The 13,805-nt window shown below is 42.9% G+C and overlaps 1 protein-coding gene across 7 annotated transcripts in view; it reads right to left on the bottom strand.

The window, feature by feature from the left end:
* SSBP2 (single stranded DNA binding protein 2) overlaps nucleotides 1-10,165 on the bottom strand; it is a 131,852-nt gene extending 121,687 nt beyond the window's left edge. Inside the window, exon 1 of one of the 7 annotated variants that reach the window (XM_079995730.1) lies at nucleotides 9,974-10,165. In XM_079995730.1, coding sequence (XP_079851856.1) covers nucleotides 9,974-10,032 — 59 coding nt within the window. In that variant the 5' untranslated portion in view covers nucleotides 10,033-10,165. Of the gene's footprint in view, nucleotides 1-9,396; nucleotides 9,487-9,973 lie in introns of those variants that run through there. The other 6 variants (XM_079995736.1, XM_079995732.1, XM_079995734.1 and 3 more) reach the window with 6 other exon arrangements.
* Between the last annotated feature and the right edge of the window lie 3,640 nt (nucleotides 10,166-13,805).

The raw sequence follows: 13,805 nt of genomic DNA, 5'->3' as shown, positions 1-13,805 counted from the left end.
TGGACAGCAGATTCAGAAGTACTTCCTCACACAGCATGTGATTTAAAGAAACCAGTGCCACATATTGTGTGGATTGACACTAGCTTAGATGGCTTTAAAAAGATGGATAAATTCAGGTAGTATAGGTCTTAAGGTAGTAACTCTTAATTATGACTATATGGACTCTGCAGGTTCAGAGGGAGTTTGCCACTGAATACCAGTCATTGGGGGGAAGAGCAGATGATTACTGCTTTCATGTTCCACACCTGAGCTTCTGGTTGGCAAGTGAGTGAAGAAAGGGGGTAGACTAGGCAGAGCTTTAGACTGATACAACAGGGATGATCTTTATGTTCGGGAAACAGCATGCAGGACAGCAGCATGCTGCTTTAAGTATGAATCCACTGTAATAAATTGAAGGTCAATTCAACAGGCTAGAAGAGAACGTGTTCCGCATTTGTCACAACGCTGAGCTTCTTCCCCATGGGGCACTACTTGGTCAGTCTCTGCAGATGGTTGCTTAAAGCCTTCCTTTCTAACCTTTGAACCAAGGATCACTATACACAGAAGCTTATTAAGAAGCAAAATCCCTTAGAAGCTGCTTCTTTAAGCCTGGAGGGTCTCACACAACCCAGACAGCATCGCTCTGTTCATGCCCTGAGACAGGAAGCTATAAGGAATAGAAAAAGAGGGGGGAGGGGTAACAACATGTGGGTGGGTAGGTGCATGATAATGGAAGTTTAACTGGGGAACAACTCTCCCATCATCTCAAATTGTTCCTTTCCTATTTCCATTTCCCCAGTTCCAAAATCCTGTAAGAATGGATTTTTTTCTGTCTTGACTGAGGCTTCTCTGTATAGTATGTTTAACCCTGAGTATCAAGACTAAATAACATTATGCATGATGACATCAACTGACCTTAATCAGTGTAGTGTCAATAATGTCCACATTTCCCAATGGAAACTAAAAACTGAGCTGGTTGAAATATAGCAAACTTGTAACCAAACTGTATTGGCCTGAACCAAAACTGGAACAACTTCAGTAAGAACTAAACTGGAAAAGAATCAAAAACACCAACAGTTTGCTCCCTGTTGTCATAATAAAATATGCACATACAGAAAGAAACAATGTTGAAGTAGTGAGGCTTGAATAGCATAAGGGTGCTCTTTCCCACTAGCATGGAAAATAGAAACGTTATGAAGGGAAGAATGGAGACAAAAAAGCAAACAACTTAAGGCGTTTGCACATAAACTGGTTTGACTCATGGATCACAGCTCAAATCTGAGGAACAAGCATGCTAGCAGGAACAAATGTACAACCTGTGGTTCATGCTGCAAGACACGCTCATTTTATTATAGTAAGCCAATTCACCGTTTAAGGAGGTTTTTTTATGCAGAGTTGGTTTTATGGGTAAAGCAGCTGTGAAAAAGGGGAGGGGTGCTTCTAAGGGCCGTTGCAAAATAGGGGAGAATGTTTTTCTTTCACAGTTACATAGAAGAGAGGTATTGTTGCCATTTTAAGCAAATAAACCTCTTCTATGTAAGCATTAAGACATTAGTAAGAGATATTTTAGAACAAAAATACTTCCAAATTTTTCCCATCAACACCCCAGGAACAGCTAGTAAAATTTCCAGCTTTTTTACAGAGTAAAATCGGGAATTTCTGTGTGTTACCAGAATCTTTTGCAGCAGAGGAATTTAGACAAGTAATTTTAAATTTCAACTTTTCATTCTGTTATCACAGTATAGGAGAACTGCTTCTTTGTGCAGTCAGCAAGACAATATTTGCACACAATACTGAAGAGTAGCATCGAGCTGCTCATGCCCACATTGTAAATGTGGGACTTTGGGTACAGCAAAATTTAAATTGAATGTACATTCCAGCCAGTGTAGACTTTACAACAGTATTAGAAACTCAGATATATAATTTAATCACCAAATAGCACCTTAAACCTAGGTTACAGATACCACAATGGAATGTCTAGGTGCCACTTTTTTTGCAATGGTGTCGCTGCTGCTGCTCTTATTTATTTCAATACCGCTTTATATTTCAAACAACTAATCTCAAAGCAGTATACAACACATTAAAACATCAAATAAAACAGTCAGAATAAAACAAATCCAGGCTTCAGTGAAAATATTTCAGATCTTTCTCTATGTGACATTTTGCTTTCCCCAGTTGCCAACCTGGCATCCAGAGCTCTCCATGTGGTCGCACTGGACCTGCACCAGTTGCAAAACGCGCCTGGTGCCTGGCTAATTTCTAACACTGCTTTACAGGTGAAATACCAACATAGGAAATGGAAACACATATTTAGACATGAGTTGCAGATATACTTAAAATGTTCCCTAGAACTTTAGCAGATAGGAAAATGGTAAGCTTGACATATTAACCTTAGTACTGTAAACAGACTCACAACATGTCATATAAGTTACTTTAATGCCGTTACTTGTTTTGAAGTACTTTTTAATTTTACATAAGCTTACTTTTCCAGTACAGTGGTATCTCGGGTTAAGAACTTAATTTGTTCTGGAGGTCCATTCTTAACCTGAAACTGTTCTTAACCTGAAGCAGCACTTTCGGTAATGGGGCCTCCTGCTGCTGCCGCACCACCACTGCGCAATTTCTGTTCTCATCCTGAAGCAAAGTTCTTAACCTAAGGTAATATTTCTGGGTTAGCGGAGTCTGTAACCTGAAGCGTCTGTAACCCGAAGTACCACTGTACTTTGCTGCTTCCATTCTTCATTCACTGATCTCTATTATTTAATCATAGAATCATAGAATTGTAGAGTTGGAGGGGACTCCAAGGGTCATCTAGTCCAATCCCCAGCAATGCAGGAATCCTGCTCTCAACGGTCCCTGGGTGGGCTTGAACCACCACTTTCTAGTTAACAGAAAGATGCACCGACCCAATGGAGGTACATGACCATGGATACGATACATTCTATCTGCACTTTTACAACAAAAATCTAATCTTGTTTACTTGTATTGCAACAAGGCTTACCTTGAAGTATGCATACTTAGGATTTCAGCCGTATTATTTCCAGGAACTTGTGCACAGATTATCAAATTTAAGCAAACGGTTTCCTTATTAGCATCATAGTCATTTCCAAAGAAAGGTATCCCTCATCTTGGCTACCTTGACTGAGTATATTCCAATTCAAAACCATGCTTTTAGTTTCCAGCTTCAGGTATAGTGGCAAGAAATAGTTTAAAAGTTATAAGCCAGCAGTCCTGGTGCACACCATTGAGTCCCCCATATACAGAGCCCTGCTTATGAAGTTGCCTTGTTAACGAGTCATTGATTCTGTATCAGAACATTTACCGACTCAAAAGAGCCTGCACACAGAGGGCTGTGTAGGTAATTTGGCAACTTATTCATGTTCATAAATAATGCTCTAACCTACAGTTTTATTATCTTACATGGCTAGTATCAAGCGAAGATAGGCAAAAGTGTTATAGCATATTGCGTATTTTAAATTTATTTAATTTTGGCTTTGTAAGACACTTTGGGACTCCATACACTAAAATATAGGTTTGATTACAAAGAAGGCAATTTAAAGGGCTTGCAGTCATTAAAAAAATCAACAACAGTGAAGCAGATTGTCCCCAGTGTTTGGTCATGTAAACCCTCAAGTAGCCAGTACTATTGTTATAACAAGAATAGTAACTATTTATGATTAAACAGCAGCAACTGAACTACACTGAAAAGGCATCTGTTGTGCTGGTCATAGATATAAACACCTCCGTAGTCTGGCTTCTGAAATCAAGAAAAGCCCTCCATCTTTGGGTTGTGCTCTATGAACTAACCAATACAATACACTCCACGTTCTGCTAGCTATGTTGTAAGGCTGCTCAGAGGCATGTTTCATACTTTGAACACTATTTACAAGTGGCTACAAGAAGGCTATAAGAAGGCTATAAGACGTGGGTGGCGCTGTGGTCTAAACTACAGAGCCTAGGGCTTGCCGATCGGAAGCTCAGCGGTTCGAATCCCTGCAATGGGGTGAGCTCCTGTTGCTCGCTCCCAGCTCCTGCCCACCTAGCAGTTCGAAAGCACGTCAAAGTGCAAGTAGATAAATAGGTACCGCTCCGGCGGGAAGGTGAACAGTGTTTCCATGCACTGCTCTGGTTCGCCAGAAGCAGCTTAGTCATGCTGGCCACATGACCCGGAAGCTAGCCAGAAGTTAGCCAGAAGCAGCTTAGTCATGCTGGCCACATGACCCAGAAGCTGTCTGCGGACAAACGCCGGCTCCCTCGACCTATAGAGTGAGATGAGGACCGCAACCCCAGAGTCGTCCACGACTGGACCTAACGGTCAGGGGTCCCTTTACCTTTACCTATAAGAAGGCTAAGAGAAACTGTCTGGTACAATATAGTCAGAGCTAGTACACCTATATACTAGAACCTAGCACATATGGATGGTATAGAAGTCAACCCATGTTATACACATATATGAGTTCCCAAAACTTAAGTCAATTCAGAAGAGAGCCTCTTAGGCTGCTAACTAGAAACAGACTGTATGACACGAGTTCTGAAACCACTAGCTGCTGGTATTGTCTCACACATAAACTTTAAGCTTCACTGTACAGTATTCTCCGAGGAAAACATTCAGAGCCAAACTACACACAATCTTTTTAAATCCACAATCATTCTAAAAGAAGAAGCAGGAACTCAAAACTATGTGCAAATAATAAGCCCTAACTCACAGCAACAGTGCAAATTCTAAGTTCTCTGGGCAGGGACCACATCATGTGTTCTGTACTGTGCCCTAGCTAAATACCTGTAACTGTTTAGCAACAGAAGCAGGAAATATATTCAAGTCATTCCCCCTCCCCCCCCATTTTCCTGACAACCCTTTTCTAGAAGCTATATTTTAAGAAGTAGAAAAGCATTTTCTTTCAAGACAGCAGAAGAACAGGCATCTCCAAAACAGGTCAAATTCCAGACATCATACTTGCATGCCAGGATGGTCTCTTATCAAAACAAGTACTGGGTCTCTCATTATATGATCTAACTTCATTTTGTCACAAAACAAGACAAAGTCACATAGATGTTCAGGGGCAAGAAGTTGCTGGACTCTCTGTTTATTCTTTATTTCAGCTTTATAGTGCCATTGTCAAAGCTCAATATGGTTTACATAAAAACATTAATAAAAATGTCATTAAAACCAAAATTACAACAAAGCCAGGACATCACAGTTTTAGAGAATTCAGTTTTCAGAGGATTAAACCTGGTTCAAACACACATATTTCAGATAATTAAGTCTTGATATGCATGAGCCTTCGGTCTGACCATCCCATCCTCACACGACCCCTTCTCTTCTTGAGCATGCTGCCATTGACTCAAGTACTGTATCTTTGATTAACTATAGTTTCCTACAGCATCTATGTAAACTATATTTACCAGGATCAAAACAAGACAAGATCTTAAATCAAATTCAAACCACAGTTTATGATCCTGGTTTATTCAAATCCTGGCAACCATAATTCCCAATTGAATCCATATGGGAAATGATAGCTAACTTAAGACTTCCTGGGCTAATCACAGCACACCAAGAAGGAAGGAGAAAAGGGACAGCAGGCACAAGGCTTGCCCATATCTTAGATTATTAAGATGAGATATATACATACAAAGCTGGCCTTTGTGTTCTTCTTGACAAGACTAGTATTCATTTGACTAGCAGTCATATAACCTATTCCAAAGGCCTCTTACATTGGACCAAATTCGGCAGCTTGCAATTGCTGACACACTCCTCTGAAATTACTTTAGAAGAAATGGAAGATTTTATTTTATTTTATTTTATTTCAGCAATGTCTTGTCGATTCTACCACCTCATTAAAATTAACCCATCTTTTGGGACACACCCGTTAAAAATTACTATCAAAGCAGTTGAAAGAGAAATACTAAATTTAGAAAAATGTCCACAGCCATTATTACAATAGTAGCTTTAGTCATCAAAGTGAACCTTTTCTCCTTCAGCATAGCTATATATTTTCTTTTTCACAAAATGAATGTTCCTTATATAGTCATAGTAGAACTACATACAGGATATGAAATTATATGCATAAGTGACTCTTTAAAACAAATCAAAACATTCATATGGCACCCCTGCAATCACTTTTCTCTAGAGCCAGAAAGAATAAAAAGTTATCTACCACAAGAAAAACTTGTAAAAGCTGAAAAATAGTATTTTCCAACATAGAAATTCACCATCTGATGTCTTCAATACACTTACTTCATCAAACAAAGTCAGCATAGGAAAAACAAATATTTCCCAAAATGAATTACTGGACAGAAAGCCAAATCCATTGTTTCCTATCTAAAGACTACCAAAACATACGCAGTCTTGTTGACCGGCATATAAACCTTCACTTTCATCAGGTTTATAGTGCCACAGGCTCACACTGTACAACAGGCATGGGAAACCTGTGTGTGGCCCTCTAGACATTATTGGTCTCCAACTCCCAGAAACTGAGGGATGACAGCAACTGTAGTCCAGCAACATCTGAAAGATCACAGACTGCCCACTCCTGCTGTAGAACTTCGCTTGTGTATTTACATTGTATATTAACAGCACTGTAATATAAATGCTCTGAATACTATTTAAGAGAGGTTTTCGATCAATTTTCTTCCTGAACTGATGAAGTAAATAAATTGCAGTTTACAAGTATCTTGAAACATGATTCCCAGCACCCAAATCTTCATACAAACCTAAACACAGCTTCTTGGGCGTAAGCCCCATTAAACAAAATTTCGGAGTCAACATGAATAGAATTTGACTTTCACCTTCTGTAATCCTGGATCCATTTAAGCATATATATTCCATTTAGGTCAAATGACATTAAGAATGCAAAATTGGAACCTGGATTGAAGCCATGTGTAATGTTTACATACAGCCTACAAATACTCATACAGAAAGATAAATGCATTCAAAGTGTATAGCCACATCATACTCTTCCAGCAAAACATATACAGTAACTATTTAAAAGAAATTGTTTCTAAACTAAATGTTTCAGGTCAATTTTTTAACCTCCAATCATGCTTGTGGTTCAGAACATCATTAGTGTATAAAAAGCTCAGAAAGATGTTTCTCTCTTCCCTCCCACCTCTATTTTGATATCACTGCTCTCAATAGAACCATATCCCTAGGGTTAAAATTGTACAGTGGTGGAAAAATACTATAATAAAAAGCAACATTGCTTTATAGATTTATCAAAGAAAAAAACAGTACATATAACTGCATATACAGCAATATCCAAAAGAATCAAGCATCTAACGATCCCCCGTGCCAAATTCTAGACTACGATCCTTACCCAACAAAGAGGACATAACACTCAAGTATTTTCAGATTTATTAGTTTAAAATATTGCATAGGACCAGGCAAACTGTACAAGAGGAATACAGATCCTTTGCTGCAAGCTGTAATGAATGGAGCGACAAATGTATTTAGATCAAATAGCACCATCTAGCAGTTCCCTAAACTTCACTTCAAAGGGTACTTATTACTTGGTGACAGTTGAGTGTAGCTAGTTTGTCTTCTATAACTAAACAGTTATTCACGTAGTGTCCTATCTTAGAGCATGCCTTTGTTAAGAGTAGAAAAAAGTATCAAACATTACAGCATCTCAGATGCATACAAACTTCCCAAGAACCATCAACACAGCTAAGGTCTACACCAGGGCCCTATTTTACATTTGTTCCCACACAACCTACTCAGCAATATAGTTTACAAACTTGAAGAAATACAATAATCACAACTAAAAAATCCAGCTACTGTATGTAACTTTGGCCAAGAAATGTATTGTTGTATTATGTACATAAACGGGTGAGAGAGTTTCTAAATGCTTTGTTTTAACTGGTTCTCTGGTTTAAGTTTATGTAACTCATCCATTTGTTTAACATTTTAGTCACACTATTAGTTTTTGTGTCCCTTTCTCTACACAGACTTAGACATGCCAAAATCAAATATCTGACAAATGATTTAAGTCTCTGTGGCCTGCTTCTTTGTCTCTGGAATCAGGAAGTAACTCTCTTCTTCAAAAGGTTGCAGCAAGGAAAACCTAGGTGAAGGTTCAGCACAAACTGCCTTGAGGGAAACTTCCCAGTCATGTTTAGCACATTAATTCTCATCCTGAGTAAAGCTTCAAAGTTATGTACAATGACATTTTTTAAAGACAATGTATACCAAAAGCTTTTCTGGCTGGGGGTCCCTGATCTCAAAAACCTCACCCTAAGCCTGTGAAGGTGACGAGTGCAATGACCAAGCCTCTGTACAGGAGGAGTACTCCTGAGAATGATACTATTTGCCGTAGTAGGTACTATATTTTCCTATCTGCCACAGGACCAAGCTTCATGACCAGCTCCCCTCTGTGCTCTACTACTTCCAATGAGGAAAATGAAAACTGTAATTATAACTAACTTCCAATGAGGAAAATGAAAACTTTAAATCACAAGCAAACTGACATAATAACCCCTATAAATTCTGGTTTACTTTGAATTTGTTAAGACTACTTTTCAATGTACTCTCTTTGGCCAATTCTTTGGTAAAAATAAACACACAACAAGATGAAGAGAATGAGATGTCTTACTACAAGAGAACACAAAAATGTGTGTAGCATTGTTTACAATTTTGCAGATCAGGTGAACACTGTTTACAACAAGACTTTGTGTACTTTTTTAAGTTTTGGTGTCTTCATAACAGGTGACTCAAGGTACTGCAATAGAAGTAATAACTCTCCTGTAAGGGGGTGGGGTGGGGGTGTCTTTCCTTCATTAACACTGTAACAGACTTAAAACACAGCAACACCCATTTATTATTGCCCTCAGCACCACTCCCCAACAAGGGCTATGTCCCAATTTTTCTGGAAACCCAGGTCCAAGTTTTTCTCCTCCTCATTACAGAATGTTCAGTTTTACTGACAAACAACCCGAATTCACCTTTCAGCCTCAGAACATTTCCTACCCCAGTCCTTTCTACACACGTTTTTCTTTTTTTAAAAAAAAAAAAACCTGCAAACTATTGCAGTCGTTTTCTTATTTAAAAGCATATAGTACCCTTTTACCCCCAAACCTAGGCCAGAATGCACCAACTGAAACCGTTCCTGGCTGTATGAAATAATGAGGGGAAGAGTGGGGAAGAAAGATACTAGGTCTCGATTTAAATAATAACAATAATAAAGAGAGGGGAGAGCGTTGAGTGTTGTGGAGTTAGCAGGCAAGGCAACGAGGCTTCTGTTTCTTCCTCCCCAGCGGAAGCTTTACACCAGCACACAACCCCAGACTCTTTTGTTACCAAAGTTACTCCAACACCATCTTCGTCCCCATCCCTCCCCCCCCCCAGCCCGACCCGGGCAGAGCGAGGGGAAAGGAAAACACAAACACGGGGAAACGCTCCCCAACCTAAATACTAATCCCTACCCTAAGCCTCCCGAGGCTTGAGGCACTACACCGCCGACTTCAACCACTTTCCCCCCTCGCACAGCCCGAGAGCTACAACCTTCCGCCGCCCGCCCGCCCGCCAGTCCTCCCGCGTCCGGGGCGGGCGAGGGGCTCGGGCACGTCCCGCCTCGCCTCGCCTCATCCTGCCCGCTCCCCGGCGGCCCGAGCGGAGGGGAAGCGCCCCGCGCCCCGGCCCCACCCCCCTCGCAAGAGGCTCCGCTACCCCCTGCCGCTGCCTGAACCGGGAGGGTCTCGCGCACTTCACTTTTTTACCACACACGCGGCCGCGCGCGCGCGCAGCCGCCGCACGCACACACATACACACACACACAAACGCACACTCACCCTCCTGCCTACACCCCTACTTGTGGCATCACACCCCCCACCCCGCCCTCCCGCCTCCTGTTTTTTTCCCCCCGCGCCGGGGTTGTGCTCCCCCGCGAGCTCCTGCGAGGCCCCCCCTCTGCCACAAGCGGGAAAGTTACTTTGCGCGGGGCGTCCGCGCGCCCACCTCCCCCGCCCCGTCGGGCTGTGCGGTCCGGCGGGCTGTACTCACTTCTCCCTGGCCTGGCTGTCGGACGGGACGCTGCTGTTGCTCTTGCCTTTGCCGTACATGCCTGCAGAGAGCTCCGACTGTCACGCACCTGTCAACCCATCACAGCCTCCCCGGGAACAGCCCAGTCACCATGGAGACGCCGCCACACACACACGCCATTGGCCCGCCGCGAGCTCGGACACACCTCCCGCGCAGTGATTGACAGGCGGAGACCAGGACAGGCTGCTCTCTCCTCCCTCTCCGCTGGCTCCCTCCCCCCACCAGCCTCCGGCTCCTCCTCCCCCTCCCGCTCTCCCTTCCCCGGCGCAAGGGGGAATTAGAAACGGTTCTAGAAGGATTTTAAACAACTGGCTGTTCCGTGCGCTTGCCTCGCCGCCCTCCGCCGCTGCCAGAGACGGAGACTGCTGAGGAGAGACGGAAACTGCGGACTGGACTCGGCAGCCGGCACAATGCAGAGGAGGGAGGCTCAGGCTTTCTTCAGCCCACGCCGCGCGGGCGGCTTTGCCCCCTTCGCCGTCCGTCCTGAAACCCGCTGAACTGGCGGGATATTCGCTTCGACGGCTTCGCACCCCCCCCCCGCACCCCCTCGCTGTTTTGCTCAGAGCAGAAACGTTACCCGCTTCTCGCAGCTGCTCGACTAGTCTCAACCTCCTCATGTCAACAGCCCACGTGCGGCAGCGAAGAGGACCCGCCGCCACCACCACTTCCTCACCCAGAGCCAGAGGCACGCAGGGCCCCCTCGGGTTCCCGCCCGCCAAACCCAGCAGTCCAAACACCCAGCCCTCGTTTGCAGCAGAGGTTGCCCGCTCCCCCCAACCCAGGCACGAGAGTCCCTGCAAAACCAACTTACACACAACCAGCAGCTTGCAAACAATAGTCAAGTCAATAGGTGAATGGTCTCTCATTGTTACGGCCTTCGGTTAATAAAGAAACTCTTTTGCTTGGTTGGAGTGCTCTGCTTCTTTCTCTGTGTCTGTCTCTCTCACACACAAACAAACACAAATATCCAGGGTTGGCCCTGCCCTTAGGCAAAGTGAGGTGCCTACCTCAGGCAGCAGATATAGCGGGGGAGGGGAGGGGAGCAGAAGTGAAGTATTGAAAGTCAGAGGTGTGTGTATCACAAAGTCACCCCCCTTATCTGGCCTGCTGGCCTCAGGTGAGTTGGAGGGTGCTAACCCTTCACCAATGTTGAAAAATCAACTGGAGGTCTGGTTGGCTTTTGCACCCACCCCGCCTGCAATTCCCCTTACGACTTGTCCCTCACCTCAAGCAGGAAAATGCCCTGACCTTGGCTACTACCACCACAATAATTCCAAGTGTTACATCCCCCATGCAACTGGCAATTAAATAATAATAATCAAATGACACAAAGCCAGTCTCCATCTCAGGAGGAGTACTGCATCCTAAAAATTATGGATCCAAGGGAGCTCTGGCATGGGGTTACAGATCCTCCTAAACCCACGTTGTGTTAATAGGAGAGCTCCATTGCATTCCATATCCACTGCTAGGTGCATCTCCAGGATCCACAACATTCCCTAGTGACATGTTGCTGTAAAATCCCAAATCCAGTACACAGATTCTAATAGTAATTACATGCAGACTTTTGAAGTTCATTATACAAACACACCTCATAACTGTCCCTGCTGCCAACAGCAAAAATCAAGGGTGTTTCCAAGTCATCACAGAACCAACATTCAAGGCACAGCATTTTCTGGATCCATATCACAACTTTTACAATGTAAAGAAAGTGGTTCGTGTGTGTTTTAAGCAGTGGTGGGAAGAAGGGTAGACCACACTGGCCAGTTTCAGGTCAGTTTCTCCAGTGGACTTCCTCAAAATTCCTGGTAGCTGTGATTCTGGCAAAGTATGCTGGAACAGAAGAATCTGGGTCGTATTCTACAAGGTGGCTCCTGTGTTCTTAGGTAAGAGTTCATACAAAAGGATTGCATACCACAGATTAGTTATGCTTTAACTCTTGCTTTGTAAATTTAAAATGCAGCAGTGGGCCATAGGGATTGCATCAAAAAGAGTAGGCCACACAAGACTAAAATCAGCTCACTCCTATGTAAGGTTAGGAAATCAAGTTAGGAAAAGGATAGGGAAGTCTGTGCTATGTTTCTGAGTTTATTCATCACTGTGATATATTTTACAACATAGCCAGTATGGATGTGTGATATGGGGATATAGTGATGTCAATGATGATGATACAATGTCAAAAAAATATAAAAGTTTTTAAAATTCACTAGCAGGGTGTGTGTGTGTCAGCAGAACCATAATTTTCACAAATTACAAAGAAGGAATTAGGATTAGGAGTCTATACATAAAGAAGAATAGAGGACAGGAAATTATAGTCCTGTGAGCCTAAGTTCTGCCTCAGATAAAACAGGAGAAAAGGCTAGAACTGTTAAAAGCAAACAAGCAACCATGATGCTGCCTTTCTGAGTTAGAACCCATAGAATGCCTTCAAAGGGGTCTGGGGCTTTTGAATTTTGAATCGTTTATAATTATTTGAGAGTGTCAATAGACAACTAGATAGAAATGAACTGACAGGCATAATATATTTGGATTTTCAAAAGGTTTTTGACAAAGTACTTCACAGAAGGGTTCTATGAAAACTTAGCAGTGATGAAGTAAGAGAATGTTCCTCTTATGGCCGGATATGTAACAGGTTTTAAAAACAAGGTAATGTGAGGAAGGAACAAATGGGAAGTTTTTACAATGGAAGGAAGTAAGCAGTGGGATCCCTCAAGTCATGTGTTGAGACTGGTGCTGTTTTGCATTCCTAAATGATTTTAAGGCAGGGGTGTAGATGTAGAACAGTGAAGTAGATATGTTTGCAGACAAGACCAAATTATTCAGGATGATTAAATCCTGAACAGACTATGAAGAGCTCCAAAGGATCTGTTCAATTTGGGCTTCACAGGCAACAGAATAGCAGATGTGGGTGTCATTAGATAACTGTTTGGTACTGCCACAATTAGAAAACTGTGTACAATTCAGGTCATCCAATCTCTGAAAGGATATCACAGAACTGCAGAAAGGTACAGAGGAGAGCAACTGAAATGATCTGTGGGTTACCGTATTTTTCCTACAATGGAATTATAGAGGTTGGGGAGGTTAATATTTTCTTTTGTTTATTTGGGGAGGGGGGAAAGTTGGCATGCAGCACAATCTAAACCTTAGATCCAGCAGGACCTCAGAGTTTGGATTTGGTAGAGCTTGGCCTCTCCAAACTGAGCCAGGGCTCAGCTGGGGCTGCACAGAGTTAGTCCTTACCTGCTCAAGAACAAAGCTTGGAAAACAGGTAAATTACACTGTCATAATTTACCCCAGCTAGCCAGCTGCCTGTAGTTTGGATACCTGTAATTTGGAAGTGGATGGCAAACAGGCAGAACAGTTAAGAACAGGACCTGAAACTGCTGGTGGAGGCAACTGGTTAAATATTCTCTTAAGAAAGTGGCAAAAGATGTTGATCAGACCTGGAGGCTCTGCCTCCCTGGAGGGGCTACCCTCACCTTATCTTGCCATCTTTGGCTGTTGTGTGGCTGGGACACAATGGTTCTGCTCCACCATGGTGGCAGCGTGGTACCGTCCAACTGGAAGGGCCCCAAAGAAGGAACCTGTAGTTCTTATCTAGGGAAGTAGCCTGATCCTCATCCAATTCCTCCATCACACATTGCAAGGTCTGCAGGTCGTGGGTCATGACACACAAGTACAGTATACATTAGCTCAATATAAATTGTCCTCTAAGGGCCAATGAAAAGAGAGAGGCCTTCAAAGCCAGTCAAAGGTATGGTGCCTGTCAGGCTCATAGTAACACTATGATTTTGTT

This window comes from Podarcis cretensis (genome assembly GCF_951804945.1).
Source record: "Podarcis cretensis genome assembly, chromosome: 11".
NCBI lineage: Eukaryota > Metazoa > Chordata > Lepidosauria > Squamata > Lacertidae > Podarcis > Podarcis cretensis.
This window is presented reverse-complemented; position numbering and strand designations above follow the sequence as displayed.